Source organism: Glycine max, chromosome 5 (genome assembly GCF_000004515.6).
Source record: "Glycine max cultivar Williams 82 chromosome 5, Glycine_max_v4.0, whole genome shotgun sequence".
Classification (NCBI taxonomy): domain Eukaryota; kingdom Viridiplantae; phylum Streptophyta; class Magnoliopsida; order Fabales; family Fabaceae; genus Glycine; species Glycine max.
Genome location: NC_038241.2, coordinates 4556351 through 4580053, shown reverse-complemented (window position 1 = coordinate 4580053; position 23703 = coordinate 4556351). Strand labels below are relative to the sequence as shown.

The 23703-nt window shown below is 30.8% G+C and overlaps 2 protein-coding genes across 2 annotated transcripts; one reads left to right on the top strand and one right to left on the bottom strand.

Moving 5' to 3' along the window:
* Window positions 1-290: 290 nt before the first annotated feature.
* Window positions 291-1427, bottom strand: LOC100793589 (ethylene-responsive transcription factor ERF026). Its single transcript, XM_003525683.5, has one exon. The coding sequence runs from the start codon at window positions 1135-1137 to the stop codon at window positions 589-591; it is 549 nt and encodes a 182-aa protein (XP_003525731.1). The 5' UTR covers window positions 1138-1427; the 3' UTR covers window positions 291-588.
* Window positions 1428-21196: 19769 nt separating this feature from the next.
* Window positions 21197-23297, top strand: LOC100795165 (protein DETOXIFICATION 49). The gene has a single exon (XM_003525491.4). The coding sequence runs from the start codon at window positions 21264-21266 to the stop codon at window positions 22857-22859; it is 1596 nt and encodes a 531-aa protein (XP_003525539.2). The 5' UTR covers window positions 21197-21263; the 3' UTR covers window positions 22860-23297.
* Window positions 23298-23703: the final 406 nt, after the last annotated feature.

The window sequence follows — 23703 nt, the reverse complement described above, 5'->3', positions numbered from 1 at the left end:
TAGAGTGCAAAAAATAGTGTGCGAATAAAATAAATTTTAAGCATGGTACATTTCCTGCTTCATATATCATTCCATTAAAGAACATAAACTACCCGCTTTTCTAACTTTTGCGGCGTCGCAATCGAGAGATCTTCTTATTCATCGCGTCTCAAGCTGCTATTTATGTCTCCCTCCTGTTTCCAGTTTTAGTACTCTTGAACAACAGAAAAATCATGCATATACTACTTAAAGAAGAGGCAAAAAAGAAAAGGAAAAGTTTGATTCAAATGTCTCATAAAAAAAAAGTAAAAGAAAAGAAAAGAAAAAAGCATAAGGAAACTTCTGATACAAAGCACCCAGATGCATTCTCATAAGTCACAGGCATGGAAAACCTTACATATAGACATATAGTAGAACTACTAAAACACACAGACACATGGTCTCAGAACAAAGTAGCCCTGCCTTAGTTTTACTACCCTTAGTTCTCAATTTAATTAATTTACATATTAATTATATCCAAGTTCTCACTTCGATACCATATAATATAACCAAATTTTCCTATTAATCCCATTATATTAGTTTAATTAATTGATTTATATTATAGAGGGATCAAAAGTTCCACAAAGTTTCTCCAACATAACTTTGGGTTGAGTCATCGGAGGGAGGGCTCATTCTGGGAGGAGATAGCAACATTCCCCCAGCCATATCGACCAGCAAACTTGGCATGGAAAATATGGCCTCCTCGTCCATAAACTCAGTATCAAACGAAGTGAAAACGTTATTGTTATCATACTGAACTACTTCTGCCTCATTTGTTGTTGATGCATTAACGTTGTTGTTGTTGTGGCTTGCTTCAGGCTTCATGAGTTCTGCTGCAGCAATGGCAGCGGTGCGAATGTCCGCAGGCGATTTGGATGCCGGCACCGGATACCCGCCAACCGAGTCAGGGAAGTTGAGAACCGCCTCGCCGCCTTTCAGGGCCAACGCCGCCACGTCGTAGGCTGCGGCCGCCATCTCCGGAGTCAGGAACGTCCCCAGCCATATGCGGTTTGTTTTTCGCGGTTCGCGGATTTCAGTAACCCATTTTCCTCCACGGCAACGGATTCCATGGTACAATGGATGCCTCTTTGATGATGATAATGATGATGATGATGCCATGTTTGGTGGTGGTGTTGTTTGCAAGAAAAGCAAGGTTTTTTTTTGGCACGTGGGGAAATGAATGAAATGAGAAATTAAGGAATAGGAAGTAGGTGGGTCTAGCTAGGAAAGGGGAATGAAATAATTTGGAACTTGTTTAGTTTCACTAGTTTAATCGGAGGATATGATATTTGTGAGAGGAATAATAGGGTCAACTATATTTATATATAGTATCATATTCATGTGTAACGTACATATATATAAGGAGACAGTTTGGTTAATTTGGTGGTAAGTTTTAAGATGGCAAACCTTGTTTCTATTCTTGTTTATATATATACATGGAGAAAGGAAACGGAGATAATGGTTTGGATTGAGGACGTGAGCAGACAACATTGTGGTATGCAAAAGTGAAACCGTGGGAATTTCGCGGGGTAACTGAGTAATGGGTGATTACTGATTTTGTTTGTACTTTAAAATGGTGGCGCATAGCTGGGCTCCATTTGTTATTTGTTAAGGTTTTGGAGAAAAGCCAATGGAAAACTAAAAATTATATAGTTATAGAGAATGACAACGACAAGTGGAAATAAATCCACTTGACAACTCACTACCAGGAAATGTGAATTTTTTGTAGTACATGTAGATGATGCCCACCACACACTGGATAGCCGCAGCTATCAAAGTTTTTAAGACCTTAATGTCACATCTTTATTTCCTTTCTTTTTAATGAATAACTGTTGTCATTCGGCTGTATACATGTAACGTGTTACTTTTCTAATCAACTCTCTTTACATGAGCAGAACAAATCAATATTCACATATATGTGACTATTATCACGGCTCACTACAAGAAAATAAGGTTGGATTTATTAAGTTTTTAGAGTTTATAAAATTTCAAATTTTGGATTTTATTCTTTGTAAATTTGTGTGTATATATTTAATTTTTCATTTTTTTTCATTAGTAGTTTTAATTTATCTGATTAAATTGAAATTTTGAATTGATATCATGTTTAATAGAAATACATGTTAGTACTTCCTGTGCAAATTTCTTATGTAACATGACGTTTAAATAGTAATTATGATATGGATGTCATGTGAGATCATCACATGGAATTGCAACTCTCACTTATGGGCATATAATGTGATAGTCTCATAGATTTGTTATGTTTGAAGTTGTGTTATTTTAAAAATATTTTTAGTCCATATAAAATTGTCATTTTTCGATTTTAGTTCCTAAAAAAAATTCAAATTTCTATTTTAGTCCTCAATTAATTTTGTCTTATATCAAGTCATTTTAGAAATTTCTAACTTTTTTTCATCCATTTATCTCATCATCAATATAGTTATGTATCATTCAAATTATTTTTAAGGTAAAAGTGGAACTACCAAGCCCAAGTATTAGCCAACCAACTTGAACTCACATAAAATACCTTAACCCACTTAACTCAAAATTAACCAAAATTGAAAGCTTAAAAAAATGGATCTAAAATAAGTCCAATTCTTTTCCTTTTATTACAAAATAAGATCAAAGTGTACACTTGAAGACTTAGTTAGATTTTCCTCCTCCACCTCTAATTTTTAGAAATTCTAAGGGTTATTCACAGTAAAAACACCAAATAGAAAAACTTTCATTCATGGAGAGAAAAATGAAAGGGAGAGTCAAAATAGCATAAGTTTAAAGTAAGTCTAATTAATTTGTCACATTTTAGACTTTTTGAACCTAAACCCAACCATAATTGATTGATGAGAATTCCAATAGGAAAAAATATAGTATTAAATATTCCAAAATTTTGGACACATAGACTTTAAGCTTAGGTAGATTAGGGTTTAAATAAGTTTAAGTTATTTAAAATGTGTTCAAGCAGATAGGGTGGATGCTTAGGCCATTGGTTCCACTTTCCCCTTTGTCGTTAACTCTTAATAATGCTTTCAACAATATTGTTTGACGATCATATTGGTGAAATAAAAATGAATGAAAAAAATATTATAGTAATTTCAAAATGATTAAAGTATGACGAAATTGAAAATTAACTAAGGACTTGGAATGGAATTTGAAAACTAAAATAAAAAAAAAGTGACAATTTTATAAGGACTAAAATTATTTTTAAAAGACAACACTTGGGCATGACAAAAAAATTAATCAGTAATATATTGAATTTAGTTCAAAGTGATAAATAGTCTAGTAATGCACACTAAAGAACTTGCTTTACTCAAATAATGCACATTTACTTATTAATCAACACATATGTTATAAGAATTGAAAGACCAATAAGTGGTAGTCATTTTCTCAAACTTTAGATTAGCATTCTCGTCTGCTCACATAAGATGACTCACATAAGATGAATTATTCGGTATTTATGTTTTGTATTTTCTATAGAAAGAATGTGATCTTGAAAATAAATAATTTTTAGTGTAAAATATTATGATACTCAATCCATTAAAAAATTAATGCAAATAAGTCAAGTGTCAACAAACATAATCCACATTCTATGAATTCAATTCAAAGTGACAAATAATAAAGTAACTATGCAATTCAAATAATGTACTCCAATACTAAACTCAAACAATGCACACTTATTGTACAAGCTTTTATTGATTATTAAAAATATAATTTAAAAGAATTGAAACAACAATCAACAATACTCACTTCTTATAACTTTTTACCAACATCCTTGAGTGATCTCTCTAGGTGAATTATTTGGTCTCGAAGTTCTTCATTTTTTGTCGTAGCCTACACAAATAAAAAAAAATAGAAAATTATGTATGATATTCAATCCATTAAAAAATGTAATGCAAATGAGACATAAATATATCCGAAGGTGAAGGTGTTTGTATAAGAGATAAAATCTTTGATATTTGACTAAGTCTAAGTTTGCAATCATTAGTGTTCCAAATCATATAGGATAGTTTTAAGGTCATTTTACTAGTTTAGTGTGTAGTTAGCAAAACACTAGTAAGTAAAAAATTTCTTATCTTAATTTCAATATTCTTTTTTATTTGTCATTCTTGTTAATTTCAATGTAGAAAGAGAAAATTGCATACACGCACATGAATGCACATACGCACAAAAATGAACACATGCACAAGAATGCATGGAATCATGCATAATGCAGTTTGCATAATTTCTAGTTGGGATTGTTAATATTGAAGGAAGGATAACAAGTACTCATTAATACTAGAAACAATTTTCATTTCTCAATCACATAAGGTATTGCAAATAATAAACATCTATTATGTTCAAGAATTGTTCTACTAGATACCCAAAGACAAAAACAAGAGTACATAGTCCAATGTTTAAACAGGACTAATGACCTATCGAAGCCAAATGTTATTGCCATAGTTATCCAACTTGAAAGGAGCACTCTTAGAAAAATGCTTGGTATTCGATAGTTTTTTAAGCACTACTTCAGTTCTCCAAATGGTAACAATGTCAAGTTGGTCATGATGACAACAATCCACATCATGATATTATATTCAATTAAGAAATTAGTAAGTGAAATTACTACAAAGCTACCCAGAAGAAGTACTAGTGATAACATAACCGTCTCATATGGATTTAGCTTCTTTCTTTCAACTGTTGAAATTACATTCGATTTGAGGTAAACAAGGAAAATATAAAGGTTTTTTAGAGTCAAGGATAGAAAATTAACAAATAAAAGATAAATGCAAACATTTAGCGTTTATGAAGTATTTACCTATTTTTAATAGAGTTTAGAAAAAAATCGTTAGATTAGATGATTTCTAAAGTTAAGTTAAATAGACATATCTATCCTATTTTGTGGGTTTTGTAAGTGAGAGAGTAAAAGCTAGATCATTTGAGGTGCAGTAAAAGTCGTTAAGTCTCATGTTCACTACTAAAATAATAGTATCACACGACGCAATATCAATGATGGTTCCCAAAAAATTGTAGTAGAAAAAAAGACGATGGCAATATCGTAATTAAAATGAAATGGACGACGTCGGTTCTATTAAAATCGTCTTTATTTATTGTGCTCAAAGACAGTTTTTATTAAAAACCATCATTGTTGGAGAATTCTAATTTCAACTCAAACCTCATTCATCTTCCTCACTCTCGTGTTCATCTTTCTTTGAACCTCTCATATTCTTGTCATTGCCTATGATGCTCGTGCCCTTGTCTTCGTGTTTCATCATCGTCGTTTTCCCCCGTCGTCATTGTTCATTATGTTCATTATTCTCGACCTCGTCATTGCATAAATCTATCACATTTGACTTTTCATCCTAATCAAAGAAAAGTTAGGGTTCAGTACTTTCCCTTTTGATTCTTCTTCGTATCTCTAACTCTTGCTAAACCAAATTTGCAAAGTCAGAGAAACAACGTAATCAAGAAGAAAGAGAAGAAGAAGGAGAACTTCAACATCATCGTCATCGTCATCACTGCCATGGAGTTCACAGCTGCCATCACAACTCTCACAAAGAAGCTCTCAAACGGCGGTGGCTACAGTGTCCCCAAAAGATCTAGATACGATGGCATCATTTCCACTTCGATCAAGCTCCATGCTCCTAGATTCTCCTATCAGTTCGACGACTACCGCAAGATTTTCTGTGCCGCCACCAGAGGCTCGATTTCGATCCTCGAACTTCCAAAACTCAACAAGAGAAGAAACAATGACGACGTTCGACGCTCCAAGTTCGATTACTCGAATGTCTTCAACAGGTTCGGGAATCTAGGCGCTGTTGCGGTGCCTTTCGAGAAGCTTGTTGTTGAACCTAAGAAGAAAGATAGCTTTAGAACACAGTGAGTTTGCTTCTTGAGTTTTTTTTTGCATTAGGGTTTTAACTTAATGTGACTTGGGATATTGAGTGTGCATGTGTTTTTGCTTGAAATCCAAATTCGATTCAATTTGAGAATGTTTGTTCTTTGAACATGGCTATGTCAGTATGAAGCATGATTTGCAATCAAAGGAATATGATGCAAGTATGACCGAGGAAGAAATGGTTGTCAACCTCCCAGTTAAAAGAGTTGATCCTCCAAAAGAGGACAAGTGTGTATATATAAAGTCATTAATATATTGTCTAGTATAGCATTCATTCAACACTTTTTTATTTGTTTTTCTTAAACTTGGATATAGGACACAAGTAATAAGAACAAAAGAAGTCGTTCTAATTTCTAAATATGAAGATCTACACTGTATGGGTACCAAGAATCTTCCAAGGTTTATTCATGAGGTAATTTTGTTTCTTTCAACAATACTTTTTTAGTATGCTACATGATTATATGTTATAGGTATTCCATAATTCAAATAATATGATTGAGATTTCATTACTTATATTAGAAAAAAAGGATAAAGGAGCGCAACCCTCACTAGCTGAAATTTACATTGATAATCGAACTCGAGGAAATGGAAGCATTGCGACTGAAAAGGCATCCAATGTGATTGTAAGGATTTCTCTTTTTAAGCACAATATAAACTATTCATGTTAATTAATTGAGAGCTTGAAATTGACACATTAAATAATTGATTTGTTTTATTTAAATGAGTTTCATGTAGGATGAATTAAAGAAGCTCATGGTAGAGGCACCAGTTCAAAAGGTTCTCAAGCGCTCTTGACTATACAAATTGAAAAAATGATATCTATTCAAAAGTGAAAGGGCATGAAAAAAGAGGGCATTTAAGTTGTCTTGGCAAACTTCCACCTAAAAGTTCAAATACTTTATCTCAGTTTTACTTTAGAAGTTAGATTTCAAAAATTAGAGAAGGTACTTGAAAATCTTGTTTCTTTTCTTCAAACACAGTTTCCAAGAGATCAAGAAATTAATGATATTATACAGGTTGTAGATCAAGAGATATAAACTCGTACAATTGAACTTCATCAATTAATTATAAAGAGATTTAACAATAATATGATATGATATTTTACAAACATATATAATTTTTTGTTTAGATACTTGATGCTGCAAGTGACTGAAGTGATACTAACATACAACAAACTACAAGTGGTAGGAGCTAAGTGATATTGATAATGGTAAGAAGTTTTAGTAGGAAAACTTAATGATATATGGTTAAATTTTTTTTCTTTTTATAATGTTTATTTTTAAACTTTGTGGGTGTTTCTATATGTTCATTGATCTATATGTACTTTTATAATTTGATTTTCGTTGAGGATTGCTTTATATATGTTCACCTAAGTATTGAAGTTACTTATTTGATTATTGATGTGTTCATGATGATGCCTTTTTTTGTTTGCTAGACTATTTTGAGATGCTTTAATGAACTTGTTGTAACTTCCAATCAAGTGTAGGTAAGCAACCTCTCTCTCTTCTCACTTAATATATGTTCAATTATTTTACTCTTCTTTCCTTTTTTATTTCTCAAAATTCCTTTTGACAAAGTTGAAAATTTGTTTGCATGAAATGAACAAAAACCATCAATAAATAATTGGATTTTGATAGGCCCAACAATACATATTGAAACTCCTCAAGGATTATTCATTTTCATTTTATGGATAGACAATAATAGTTTTTTTGAGAAATGAAATATTCATTTTTTTTGTTATGGATATATGAGACTACGATATTAAATTTCATGTTAGTAATTTTTGTTATGGATGGATGACAATATTATTTTTCATATGGTAATTAAATAGATAGTTTTAATATATTTATTTATGACTTTACTAATAAATTTAATTAACTATTTAAATTAAATACATTAAAACTATTATCCATAATTTAGGTGTATGTTACAGTGACATAATGCATGTTGGCATATGCAAATAAATGTATTTTCAAAATTACAATAAAGTGTAGCTATAAACTATAGTGACACATAATACATGTTGACATATGTTAATTATTTATTCTTATATTTGCTAGAAAGTGTAGGCATATACTATAGTGACACATATTACATGTGGTTGAATCCCTTCCAAAATTCACATTAAATTGTATATGGATATATGCCTAATAGATTTATACCTACATATATTATACCTATTGTGACACTTTTTTGTGTCACTATAGGCAACATTCCTTGTAGTGTTGGGAGGAGTAAACACAATGCTTATAAAAACACAAGTAACAAAGTAATGTGTGTTAGAATGCTCATTTGAGGGTAGTGAACAAGTTTCACATTCAAAATGAAACAAATTTACACATTTCGTAATTTAGTTCAATTTAGAAATATTTTATTTTTAATCCGAGACCTATGCCATCCATGGCTTCAATATTCAAATAACTTTGCATACTAAACCGAAAAATAATGGTACTAACAACTTTAGAGAGAAAAAATGGTTCAAACCTTATACATGCATAAAAATGATAAATAAAAGAACAATCCTTTATTTATATCTTACCTTTATTATTATTTTTAGTAGGTATCTCAATTGGTTTAAATATATGTTCAGTCTCTAAAATATATTCATATTTTATTTCTAATCCTTGAATTTTTTTTGCTTGACTCGTGATCCTTAAAATATTATTTCTTTTGTTTTTGTCTTATATAAATATACCTGATTTTTGTTTAAGTCCTTATAAATTAATGATTTATTATAATGGTTGGGGAAAAGGAAAGAAATATTTCAGGGGCCAAAAGTTAAGGGAAAAAAAATAGATGCCATAAAGAAAATACAACTATATTTTAAGGAACAAAGACACATTTAAGTAATCTCAATTTTATTTCATGTTTTATGTATTTCTTCCAAAATACTTATATTCCTATCATAATGTAATAGCACCCCCAAAAGGCAAAAACCAAACATTAGGAACCCCTGTCATCATTTTTTTTAGAATTAAACGCATTCAACACACTTATCTTTTTATTGATTGATATTAATTTTTTTATATTAACAATTCATAGAAAAATGGACTCTTTCACTTAAAGTAAATAGTTTATATACTAACAATACAATGATTTTTAAGTCATCTAATCATAAATTATTATGTACGATAAATTTATTAATTTTTATAACAATTATTTTAAAATTCAATCTGATGATGTTTTTTATTGGTTAGATATAAAAGTTTTTACTTGTATTCTAATTGGTTATCGAAATATAAATCTTTTTTTACACTAATAGTACAAAATTAAACTCTGATACCTAATTTTTTTGCAAACAACACGGTTGGAGCCCAAATCCGTATGTAATGATGGATCCATCTTTATAAGTGTGGCCCAATCAGCAAGCATTGGACCCACATGCTAGTGCCCAGTGGCCCAATCCCATGCAGCAAAACATTATACAAGGCTACACTTTGAACAAAAAACAAAAAAAGCAAACACGAGCCTTCATGTGTTCTCATAACAAATAGTATTTATTGGCAAAGCGTAAAAAGTAAAAACACACACACAAATAACAGGCTGTAGAAAGATTTAGCCGTCAACTGGATTTGTTCCTTCACTTCCTTGTTATGTTGTGGTGACGGTGGATGTTGAAGAAGGCTAATGAAATGAAAATTGGAGAACAGTGCTGGGTGTCTCGCATTTTAGTAGTGCATGTAGAGTAGTAGACACAAACGCCACATAATGATATCCTAGGACACCAATGTTTTTTTTCTTTTCTTTTCTTTTATATCACAAATTTTTTTTTATGAAAGACATTTCTATTTCAGATGGATAATTATGAACGATAAAATTCTTATTACAAGTATTTAATGTAAATGTATATTTAGACTGAAATTTGAGATCTCTGATTGAGGTAGAACAATCCCACAAAGTTACTTTTTTCTCCATATTTTTGTTATTTTTTATATTTTTATTTTCTATTTTAGAAAGATGAAAATAGCTGATGATTAAATACAACATATTATGCATCCTGATTATTTTTATATTAATATTAAAAAACATGAAAATGAAGAGACAAAAATAAATGAAAGTCAACTAAGAAGATAACATATAGTTATCAAAAATATTTTTAATATAAAAAATATTTATTAAAAAAAAATATCAATATAATATTTTATATTTTAAAAAATTGAAAATTATAAAAATTGTATCTTTGTTTTTTTACGAAGAAATCCTCAAATTATTTCTTCAAATTTGTGTCATCATATTAATCTCTTAATGATTTTACTATCAAATTATATTTAAAAAAATATTTTATCAAATTAATCCCACAAAATAGCTCGTATAATACCCCCAATTTCAAGTATTAGAAATAAAGCAGGATAAAAATTTTATTAAAACTTTGACAAGGTGTGCTTGGATGAAAGATATCCTAAGAATTATTATTATTGTTTTTTTATCTTTATCATTATTATTGTTATCATTATTGTTGTAGTAATTATTATTAGTAGGTTTGTTACTGTTAACCATACCATAGTATGTGAATATAATAGGAACAAGCTAATCATAGTCAAACAAAGGAACTAAGGCCCAATGGAAGACCAAGTGTACCAATGGGTTATGAGAATGTGATGTAGGGAAAAATTTAGGTTTAGTAGCTAGTCACTTAATAGAAGGAAAAAGAGAAAAGAAAGGAGGAAAGAGGAGGAGTTTTGGAGACCCCAAGCTCCTAAGATTTATCTTTATTCCTTCCTCCATGAGGTGATTTCCTTGTCCTTCCCTATAATTTTTGTTATTTTCTTTTTCTCTTTACTTTTCCTATTTTTCCCTAAATTAGAGATTTGATGGGATTTGTAGAGTTATGAGTGGCTTTAGGGTTCTTGGGATTGTTTTCTAATTGAATTTGGGAGAAAATATAGGCTTATGAGCCCTAACTTATAGAGTGAGAATTTTCTATTGATTGTGTGACGACTAATGGGGTATTTTGTGTTGGTTTGATGTTTAAAAGCTTAAATAATCAATTATAAGTCTTTTAGGGTGATCTTGGATGGTTGGGTAGCCACTCTAGCTTATCTAGAAAAACCACTTTGACTTAGTGAACTAGTTTGGCTAAGCTAGAATGTAACTGTAAAACAAAGAGATTAATTTGTTAAGAGAGCTTGTCTCATTAAGCAAAAAATAAGTGTGGCTAAGCAAAAATGTAACAATTAGTGAACTTGCTTAATTAGTTTCTTAAATATGCATGTATTGTCCTAATGCTTGAGAAGTATATATATAAGTCAAGTGCTATTAGAAAAATAATACAAGTTGACAATATTTAGATGTTTGGTGAATTTAAATGTAAAATTATATTGTGAGATGTGTAGGATCTTTTAATAAGAATGTGAAATGTCTATGTTGTTACCAGATGTGTCTCAAGGATGTCCGTCATTGAGTAAATGCAAGTATGTTACCTTCCTTTATTGGAAACATGTGATTGTATAGAGTGTTTGATATTGTTTAACAATATGCGTGGCCAAATATGAGACCGTATATTATGATGTGAAATTGATAACTACTAATTATGAGTATATTTGGGATTAAATTATATAAAATTAATGATTTCTCTCTCTTAATTCTTCCTTTTTGAGCAAATAATTATTAAATTAACATCATTTAAGTTTTTGTGTAGAAAATATTAAAAGTGATGAATTTGTGATGCTTAGTGAGTAAAATAAAGTCCAAGAAAAGTAGGTTAATTAAGTAAAGCAGACTAATTCAAGAAAGTAATGGCGAACTTAGTGCAAGAAACCGCTTAGCTAAGTTAATCTGCACCTATAAAAGAAGAAGACAGAAGAAGGAAAAAAACACACAAAAATTTCAAGAGAATACAATTCCTTATAGAAGACAAAGGCCAGAAGAAAGATAAGCAAACATTGAGAGTCATTCATTTCCTTCATTTCCTTTCTTATCTTATTCCCATTTACTAAATATTCCCCTCTTGTAATTGTAAAACCTCCATGACAATTAGAGGTTAAATCTCCTTTGTTGAGAACTTGACAACTAACTATTCTTGATGTAATTTCTCTTCCTATCTATTTAATAATATTACATTTGCATTATCATTTCTTGTACTTAATATTATTGCTTGTGACTTGATCGCACATTTGCATGGTAAGTTTTAGGGGTAGCGTTAAGAAACATTATTTTCTAATAGAACTGGGAAATAGTATTTAAATAAAGTCATCACTAGGGATAGATTGATATTTGTTTAGCTTGTTATACATCTTTATTCTTAATGCAATTTACTATTTTAGCTTTGCAAAGGGATTTGTGAGAGAAAATAGATAAATTAAGTTCTTTCATGCGGGGGACTAAAGGTAAACTATACTAGTAAATGCATGTGTAAATTAAAATAATTATAAATAGAGAAAAATCATTAACATTACATCAAAGAGTAACTCTTAGAGGTTAAGTTTCCAACATTCCCATCTTTTGAATTTCTTTCTACAATAATATTGAATTTTCTTATCTTTTTTGTCTTTAATTAATCAATTTTTTTTTAAATTCTCCTCTTGTTTAATTTAATTTTCTATTATTCTTATAACATTTTCAAAACAATTTTTTTAACTTCTTTTATTAATAAAATATTCATTTACCTAAGTATAAATAAAATCCATATAAATTTGACACTCAGACTTCTATTTTAATTTCATTACTTGGGACGAATTGGTGTACTTGTTAATCCATCAACAGAAATATCTTATGATTAGATATCACTAAGATAGGTAACCTAGTATGTGAGAGACTAGATTAGGTTAGGGTGGTATTTCAATGTAAGTGGCCTAGCATGTGAGAAGCAAGAATGAGCTTACTTATGTGTAAAGAGAAGTCCAAAGGGACACTTTAGTGCATCGTTTGTTTTATGAATCATAACATTTGGGATGTTTGTGTTAATGGAAGGTAACTATAAATTTAGACCGTGGAGGTTTGTGATGGGTTTATTTAATCAAATATCAAATAGTTTTAAAATTTTATAAAAAGTTGTAGACATAATATGCTCAATAAAAAAATTAATTTAATGATTAGATTAATAAAATTTAATACTATAAAATTTATTGAATAAAGTAACTTAAACCAAAAAAAAGAACTCTTAAAATATAAGTTGATTGTTTTTCTCTTTATAATAGATTGATTGAAGTATACTTTTATGGTAGTGCTAATAAGGTATATCTTAGCTGTATTTTCAGATAGATGGAATTCAAACTTTCAAAATCATCTAGAATTTTCCGAAAAATTATCGTTACAATAAAGAATAAACTTAACTTTACAAAAATTTATTCACTTTATTTTTTTCATCGTCAAATGATAGTAAAAATAAAATTTAAAAAGCTAAAATGACTTTTAGCAAATTAAAATATAATTAACAAAAGGTTTCTAAAAATTTAAAAGCTAAAATGTCCAACCTATACAATTTTAAAGACTGTTAAAAAATTACTTTTACAGTAATTAATATAGGTTAAAAAAATTGGAATTGAGGCACTGCTAAGACGAAGCCAAAATGCCAAATATTGTAACGTGAACTGAACGACCTGGTCGTGCCATAGGTGCAATCTGAACGGAATTTAGTTGGTTTTGATTTTGTCTCTGGTTAGACCAAAACAAGGATTACTGGTGGAAAAACAAGAAGCAAGTTGGAGGACAATCACGCTAGATTATACTGCTGTGGCAAATAATCTATAAAAGTTATTGATACTTAGAGAGAAACAGAGAACGTGAAAATATTTAGTATGTAAAGAGTACTGTCTATATATATCATTGTTTTTTTAGCTTAAATAACTTCCTATCAAAAGATTGATCAGTGTATATGTGTGTGATTTTTAACGAGCCAATGGGTTAATTTCACTTATTTATAAGTATTTTTTTTAACACTAACATTAAATTAATGGCTCGACTTAGACAAAGATTCATTTAATTAGAAATGTATTTTGTAAGAAAACATTCAAACAAGCCAATATAGCTACCTCTAAATAACATAACAACTCGATCTAACTTTTAAGTAGGGCTTAAAACAACTCTAACTTTTAAGTAGGGTTTTTGTTAGGCACTAGTTTTTTTGTTTTTTTTTTCTGTTTCTGTTCTTTATTTTCTGAATCATTAAAAAAAAAAGTAAAGCATCGTTAATCGTTCTTTCTTCGCACTCGATTATATGATTCCCATGCACTGTCATAGATTTTTTATCCTTTTTACATTGAAACTACTTACCATAACAGTAGATATCAAGGGATTTCCCGTATTATCAATGTTTTGGAAAAGTTTTCATATTAAAATGATTCCAATATCTCAAAATTAATTAATTACTATTGGAAGAAAAAACGTATAAAAACTGAATTCAAAAATAAATGAATAATTGACCAAAAACACAGGAAACATTTTTCACTTTATCTTTTGGCAAGTCGTTGTACGAAATTATATTCATTCCATGTAGTTATCATTTTTCTTTCCTGGTGTAATAGATAAAATAAGAAGGATTATTATTGAATATGGAAATGAATTCAAAACCCTACACCTATATTAAGAACGCAAAACGTTATTCAGATCGATCCCTTCAGCTAGTTGACAATGAAACATGATGCATGTGTAGTCCACTATTTATATAACAACTGAAATGATAACAAGATTACAGAAGTCGAAAGCTCATTAATATGTCCATTCAGATTTGATTGTTCTTTTTACTTTAATATAACAGAAGTTCGACAATAAACATTAGCAATGAAAGAACCAAATAACAACGGTCATCTCACGTTAGGCAAAAAAATCTCTATAAAATTATATACCAATCAAATGGACGTGAAGGAGTATAATATTGTGGAGCCTAACCTATATCTTCCACATTTTCCTTTCCCATTTCCAATTAGACCTTCGTAAAACCAAAAGAGAAGAAAAAGGTTGAGTAGAGTATTTATATGCTGTGTAAATACTTAGTAACCCGATCTTGCTACTTTTTCTGTAATTCGATACTACTGGTACCTTTTTTATATATAATATTTTTTTCTGAGTTAAAAAAAAAACAGTTACAAAGGATTTTCTACAAATTGTATTCCTGTACAGACTGATACTTTATGAAGGGTCATAGCATTGTGGAGCATTAGATAGATTGGACGCAAGTGCACACATTCTCTTGAACACGATTATACTTCTATATATGTAAAAAAATAAAAAATAAAACCGGATGTTTTGACCTAGTAAGAGCTGCTAATGTGTGTCATATTGGTCACGTCCACAAATAGTGGAGCTATAAAATTAAAGGCCTAAGTCTAGGTTTGAAAGACTTTACACTTTGTTAACTCTTAATTTTTCAAAGCATCACGCGTTAAACTAAAAGTAAAGTTTGATTTGATAGTTGGGTCAGCCATAAAAGTCTTCCTAATTCTCATGGAATGGGAGCCAGCAAACAATCATGGAGCATTGGCCATGCTTTCATTTCATGCCATGTATATCTACTAAGCGTCAAAAAATTGATGCAAAATAACGCGAACACTAAGAGGATGTTGCATATTACTGGATTGTAAAATTGAATTCCCTTCAAGGAATAATGTTTTATTAGAACCTAAATTAAGGACAGTTAACACCCAAAATGGTTAAATCAAGTATCGCATCAGTTACTGGTGCTCTAGCATAAGCAAAAATTTAACAGAATATATCAAACCAAAATTAAAGGAATACTTGTAACGTGATTCATTAAAATAATATCTCAATAAAAAATATAAAATTTCAAAATTCTATTACTCTCAAAATATCTTATGTATAATAAATAAAGTGAAATAAATAAGTTTAAACTAAATAAACACTAAAATATAACAAAAGTTATCACATCTAATATCTTGTTCTAAATTATTAATCCAGCCAAAATAAATATAATTAAGTAAATTATGTCTTAAGTCTCCTTAAATTTAACAATTTATTTCATGTACTCTAAAAACAACATTTATAATGAGATGACAATCTCAGTGAATAAAACAACTAACATTAGTTCGTAAATAATGTTATTCTCAATCGATGCGATAATTTGAAAAATCAATTATGATATCCACATTAAATTTAAAATAAGATTATATATGTATGTATTTACATATTGATAATTGTCGATTATGAGTATATTTAAGGATTAAATTATATAGGAATTTGTAATTCCTCTTTTCTAATTTTTTCTTTTTGAGCAAATAATTGTTAAATTAACATTATTAAATTTTTGTGTAAAGAATATTAAAAGTGATGAAGTTATGATGCTTAGCGAGTAAAAAAAAGCCCAAGAAAGTAGGAATAATTAAGGAAAACGAGCTAATTAAGAAAAATAAAGCTAATTGAGAAAAGCATGACTAATTGAGAAAAACAGGGCTAATTGAGGAAAGAAGGCTAATTAAGAAAAATAATGTTAATAAAGGAAAACATGTTAATTAAGGAAGCAAGAATAATTAAGGAAAACATAATAATTAAGAAAAGTAAAGGTGGACTTAATGCAAGAAATCCGCTAATCTGCACTTATAAAAGAAAAAGAGAGAAGAAGGAAAAGACACATAGAAATTTCAAAAGAATACAATTTCTTATAGAAGATAAAGACTAATAGAAGGAGAAGCAAACATTGCGAGTCATTCCTTCCCTCCATTCCATTTCTTATTTTTTCCTCCTTTACTAAATATTCTCCTCTTGCAATTGTAAAACCTCTATGACAATGAGAGGCTAAACCCTCTTTGTTGGGAACTTGGCAATCAACTATTCTTGATGTAATTTCTCTTCTTGTTTGATTTTATTTTCTGTCAATTTAAATTACTGTTTTTCTCATAATCTTTTTAAATAAATTTTATTTAACATCTTTTATTAATAAAATATTCATCTATCAAAGTATAAACAAAGGTCTCTGTGAATTCGACACTCGAACTTTCGTTTTAACTTTGCTACTTGGGACGAATTGGTACACTTGTCAATCCATCAACACACACCAATAAAATTTATATTAAACAATAACAATTCATGAAGTTTTAAATAAATAAAAGACTTAAATAAATGATTATACCTCAACGCATCCAAATAAATATAACAAACCCAACTTAGTGATTCCTAGTATCACAAGACTTAATTCTTTAGTTCCTGGAACCAATTTAAATCTCAGTTTTTTCAAATGATCTATAAACTTATATTTCATGCAATGACGTCACATTATTTTTCTCATCAAAGATAAAGGTATCCAAAATCTCTTCCCCATCATATATAAAGATATCCAGATGTCTTCCACTTCCTAGATGGGGTATCTATAAATACATATCATTCTCATCTCACATGAAAATATCTAACATTATAATCTCATAATAAAAGGTGATGATCAACTCATAAAATTATAAGAATATCATTATATAAAAAACTATCAACAAATTTTCTAATTTCATGTATCCAATAATAATTCTCAAAATCACATCACAATAATAATAGAATCAATTAATAATATGAAACCATATATATAACAATAATTATAATCATAATATAATAACTAAGACATATAATATTTAAGACTAGAACATAATATATAGACATACTTACAAATTGATCATGATCCTAAAGGTTAAATTATATATTTATTAATTCAATGATAAAATCTTTTAGATAATATATATATATATATATATATATATATATATATATAGAAAACACATTCTCAAAAATTTATATCATGAAGGTTTAGAAAAAATTATTTTATCTCTTGAAGTAAGTAATTTATGTCTTTGGTTATCATTCTTTCCTTCTACCAATTACTTTGACAGAAATTTCATCCTAAATTCTCTAAAAACAAAAATAATTCAATTTAAATATGAGAGAGAATCCAATTACTCCAAGAACAACTTTAAAGAATTACTCTTAATTTGAATCATTTGTTTTATTTTAAGATTAATAGCTGAGATTAACCATTTAAATGTATGCATGTGACTCTAGTGGTTAAGAGCCTTAACATTTTAGTTATCAAGTGCTATTCCATCTTTCCAGTGTCTCACACAAACAGACCTGCTATTGTTCGCCACTGTTGTCGCCTAGCCCATTGCATCGCTCTATCACATGCGAAGAGTCCCATTCGTTATTGTTTCGCTATATCTCTCCAAGAACAGACCTGCAGCTTTCCCCCACCGTTGTTACAATGCTGCAGCTATTGTTGCGCTATATCTCAACATTTTATTGTGCCGTTGTCAACCACCGCCATCACTGTGCTATATCACCATGACAAAATGTTAAGAGATTATTGCTTCTCTGTCATACTCTTTCCGTTGTAGATAAGAGAAAATTTGTTAGGAATCTAATGTCAATAAAATGTTGCTGGCTAATCATCGATTAATGTCCATTTCTTAGTTAAAGTTCAAAATCAGTTAAGTAACTCAACTAAGAGCTAACCACGGTATAATTTTGTTTGGTCACCTCATATTTGCATTTTGCAAATTATCATTTTTATTATCTTTCTTAAGGAGCCAATGTTTGAATCTTTGAATTCAGTAGCATGACTGCATGAGAAAACAACAAACAACAACAAAAATGGTCCAACACTGCAACGTTCTGTTCTTCTTGTAGCATGACTGCATGAGATATTGAGATGAACCGGAAACAGGGTGAGGAGGGAGAAAGTGATGAAGGCATTGAAGTTAAGATGAGTCTTTGTGGAACATACATATGAGGATGATGATGGAGGATAATAGGGCGTTCCTTCCTGCTGTTGATGGTAGTGGAGGGTTGGATAACCAAGCGAAAATGATACTAATAATAATAAGTATGTGTGGCGGCCGGTAAATAGAGGGTAGGAGAAGAGGAATTCGAGTAAGATGGAGGAGTAGAGAATGATGGAGAATAGTTTATATTTGAAGAACATAAGGGACTGGAAATGATTTAGGTGATATTGTTGATGCCCTAAAGAGCTTCAGGAATTCAAAATCGACTTTTTTTAACATATAGTTAATTTCTTTGCCATCATTTTAACCCAATTATGATGAATAATGATTGTTGGACACTTATTGAGTGTTTGAGATAGAAAGAAAGGGGAGATAACTAATTTATATATTTGATATGACTATTTGATAATAAAAAATTATAAGATTGGTTTGATAGTAGAAAAAATTATAAGATTGGTTTGATAGTAGAAATGAAGGTTGAAGGGAGAATAGAGTGAGGTTGTAGATTTAAATTCTCCACTAATTATTTTAACAATAATTAATAATTAATATTCACTAATTAAAAAAGAGAGAAAAATATATGAAAGGTATTGATAGAGTATATCCATCATTACTTTTTCTCTCTCTTTTTTCTCACTTGAATACACCAAAAATTGGATATGTTTACATTTTTTATTCAAAATAAAAAATACAAATTCAGAAATTTAATTTTAAAAAATAAATAATTCAGTGACCTATTTAAAGATTATCAAATAGTTAAAGGACTTTTAGAATATGAACTCAATTTACTTCTTGTATTGAAAATCAATTTGAACAATTTTTAGAATATGAAATCATATTTTTTGTTAATTATTTGAATCCCAAAAATTTTAAACTTTAAATGAAAATGAATTGGAAAATATTTCAATTATGTTGAAAACATGTTCAATTCAGCACTAAAAACAGATTTTAAAATCAAGTGTGTATTAATTTATTATAATATTATCGATTTTAATTTGTATTTCAAAAATATAGATGTTGCAAGAAGAAAAAATAATTATACTAGCTAAAAAAAATTCCTGAAAACCTTCTTTCCCAGAAATATTATTTTTTAGGATAAACATGCCAAACATAAAAAATAAAAATAAAAAAGATTTCCAATCTAAAATTCCTAGGAAACTAAAATTTTTTCCTGTACCAAAATTACACTAAAAGTATTAAATTATTTAAAAGATTATATTTCTTTTCAAATACATCCATTACTTGTAAATATTATTTACAAATTGTTTCTATTGTTGAAAAGGTTTTTTAAATTTTATTTGAGCTTAATTATGTTAAAAGATATAAATTTCCTATTTTATACAGTGTATTGAGAATAAAACATTAGAAATATTTTATTTTAAAACCTTCATTCAAAGTATTGTAATTAATAATAAAAAATAACAAACTATATTAAATTAAACTTTGAACAACAATTTTACAAACCATTAAATTACTCTTTGATTCTTTGAATATAAATGTTGTGAACATCAGAATTTATAGACTCCGCCAGCTATGTTTGGATATTGGATTATAGCTGGTTATAAATTTATTGGAGGGTGCATGCTAAACATACTTGTAGAGAAATGTATTTTTTAATGAGTTCAAACGGTGCCTCAAACATGCACTTAGTTACCACACTTCTATATAGTGTCAATGAATGTTTCTCCACAATTCACCAATGTGAAACCCAACTTGGACTGAGTTTTAGTGCTGAATTGTAAGACGCGTAGAACTACAAGTGAGAAAGAAATGGGATAGATGCAAACACTCAAACAAATGTCTCCATTACCATAAACGGAATAAAGCCAAAGTATCAGATTCCAAAATCTTCATAATCAAAATATGCTTTTTTTGGTAAAATTTATAGCGATGCCACGTTTGGGGTAAAATGGCAAGTGTATTATGAATTCCAATTTATACGGCTGGGATTTAGCCCAGGTGGATTTTAATTCCTATTAATAAATGCCGGCATGGCATTGATTTCACATGAATATTATACATAAAATCCCAGAACTTTAATTTTAAAAAATAATGTATAGGTACAAGTAGAAACTTATGTATTTTCCTGTTTTGATTCATGTACTCCTATCTGAAAACATTCCTCCTACTATATATTGCCCAGTAACCTTCATGAATTCAATGTAACAGTTAATTAATATTAATTATTAATATTAAAAGATAGAAACGAGAAAATCCATTCACCGTTTAAATCATTTTTCTCATTTGTACACGTCTGACCCATTTTTGGCAGAATTGATTCATTCACTGTTTTATAGTACTAGTTTCCATTTCGTGCAAGTTCAGTGCGCTTATGCCTCCGCCACCACCTCTCTGTCTCTCTAACCCCATTCTGTGTTAGCAGGCCAAATAGTGAATTACTATGGTATATGTTATTGGTCGGTCATCAAAAGAGGCTTGAAATTGAAATTTTTTTTTTTTTTAAAAAAAAAAGTATTTCCAAGCGTTTGAGCTGGTAAATGGTGGCTGTATCTAGCAATAGCATTAGTGCTGTGTCGACCCTACCTACGTGTGCAATACTCCAAATTAGGTTCGAACATTCCAAATTTACTAGCGCAAACCCTCCCCTTATAAACCCTTGCAAAGTGCAACAATTCGACACACACACACAACACTCTAATTCGTTAATTCCTCTCTCTCTCTCTCTCTTTCATTCTCTTGTTTCTTGTGAGAAACTGTCAAAAAAAATGCGCCAGTTATCACCAACCTCAAATCCCAAAGTACAAGATGAGCCCAACATGTTAGCCACCTTGATCCCCAAATCCCCAACATGTCAACAACAACAACAAATGCAAAATCACCATAATAATAATAATAACACCACTCATTTGTCCCTTTCCCTGAACGAAGCCAAGTGCATAGCCAACATCTCCTTCTCCATGGTCCTCACTGGTTTATTACTCTATTCCCGGTCCATGATCTCCATGCTCTTCCTCGGCCACCTCGGAGAACTCGCCCTCGCAGGTGGCTCCTTAGCCATCGGCTTCGCCAACATCACCGGCTACTCTGTTCTCTCTGGCCTCGCCATGGGCATGGAACCCATCTGCGGCCAAGCCTTCGGTGCCAGAAGATTCAAACTTCTCGGCCTCACCATGCAGAGAACCGTTCTCCTTCTTCTCGTAACCTCATGCCTCATCTCATTATTCTTCTGGCTCAACATGAGGAAAATATTACTCCTTTGCGGCCAAGAAGAAGACATAGCCAACGAGGCAGAACTCTACATACTCTACTCTCTCCCTGATCTTGTACTACAATCGCTGTTACACCCTTTGAGAATCTACCTTCGGAGCCAGTCAATAACGCTCCCTCTCACATGCTGCGCCGCCGTTTCGATTCTCCTCCACGTGCCCATCAACTACCTCTTCGTCTCAATCCTCAAGCTCGGAATCAAAGGCGTCGCGTTAAGCGCCGTCGTCACAAACCTCAACCTCGTCTGGTTGTTGATTGTTTACGTAGTTGTCTCCGGCACGCACAAGAAAACGTGGCCGGGTATTTCGCGCGAGTGCTTCCAGGGGTGGAATTCATGGAAAACGCTAATGAATCTCGCGATTCCGAGTTGCGTTTCCGTTTGTCTGGAATGGTGGTGGTACGAAATTATGATTTTGCTCTGCGGGTTGTTAGTTAACCCTCACGCAAGTGTGGCCTCCATGGGGGTTCTGATTCAAACAACGGCCTTGATATACATTTTTCCGTCTTCCTTGAGCTTCGGAGTGTCCACGCGCGTGGGGAACGAGTTGGGAGCCGGGAATCCTCGGAGGGCGAAACTCGCGGCGATGGTGGGCCTATGTTTCAGTTTTGTGTTCGGGCTTTCCGCTTTGGCGTTCGCAGTTTCAGTGAGGAATGTTTGGGCTTCCATGTTCACACTCGATGGACAAATCATTGCTTTGACGTCAGCGGTGTTGCCGATTATTGGGCTTTGCGAGCTCGGGAACTGTCCCCAGACGACGGTGTGCGGCGTCTTGAGAGGGACAGCGAGGCCCAAATTGGGGGCCAACATAAACTTGGGTTGCTTCTACCTCGTTGGCATGCCCGTTGCGGTGTGGTTGGGCTTCTTTGCAGGGTTTGACTTCAAAGGGTTGTGGCTGGGGATGTTGGCGGCGCAAGGGTCGTGTATGATGACGATGATGTTCGTGTTGGCAAGGACCAATTGGGAGGGTCAAGCGCTAAGAGCTAAGGAGCTCACAGACTCTGATTCTGGTGAGGAGAAAAATCTAATGGAAGAAGAAGAACAGGAGGAGGAAGGGTTTTTGGGATCTTGTGCCACCAAAGAAGGTTCTGTTTAATTTGTCACAAGTCACAACAATACATAGTCTCCGCAAGGATTTATTACAATTGAAGATTGGTCAGAAGATTAATTTAGTTATTCTTCTATACAGTGGATTATTATTTTTTGTTGACAAAAAACAAAACTGAGGACAGGAGAATGGTAGTTATTATTAGAGATTATAAGGTGAAAACAAACCTAGAGATATGAGTTAAATTAAATTAAATTAAATTTAAATGCATGATTCCTATTTTTTGTTAATTGTTTCGATTCACATATTTTGGTTTAGTTTATACTAGTTTTTTGAAGAAGGGGAAAATAGAAAATGATCAAAGTTACTACTTTTTGTGGTGGGATGTTAGTACTTAATTTTGTCGTCTATGATTAAGCTGATCTTGCATGCATGTACTAGCTACTTTCTTTTCTGATCAATTGTAAACGCCACACCAGCTCCACGTCATGAGCACGTTTTGCATTAGTTCAAGCAACAATAGACGCCATTTATATTAAGAGTGGAAGGAATTCGAGCTAATTTGCCGGGAGAATGGCATCACTTTGTTTTCTTTTCGTCTCTTTCTTATCTATTCTTAACCGAATTTTTTTTATTTTATTTTTACTTAAATATAATTTTGATTCTTTTATTTTAAAATTAAAACATTTGATCATCCCATTTTAAAATATTCACAATTTTGATCTCCTTATAAATACAAATATTTGGTTTTGATATTTTAAAAAATTCTTAATTTTGGTTTCCAAATTTTTTTAAAAAATATAATTTTTGTTCAATCTTTAATTTTTCCTACATTTTACTTCTTTTATTTCTTATTTTTTAATTAATTAAATTATTTCTTGATGATAGCTTA

What these genes read in the sequence shown, in the direction of transcription:
- LOC100795165 (XM_003525491.4), top strand. Translation starts at nt 21,264, where the DNA reads ATGCGCCAGTTATCACCAACCTCAAATCCCAAAGTACAAGATGAGCCC.
- LOC100793589 (XM_003525683.5), bottom strand. Translation starts at nt 1,137, where the DNA reads ATGGCATCATCATCATCATTATCATCATCAAAGAGGCATCCATTGTAC.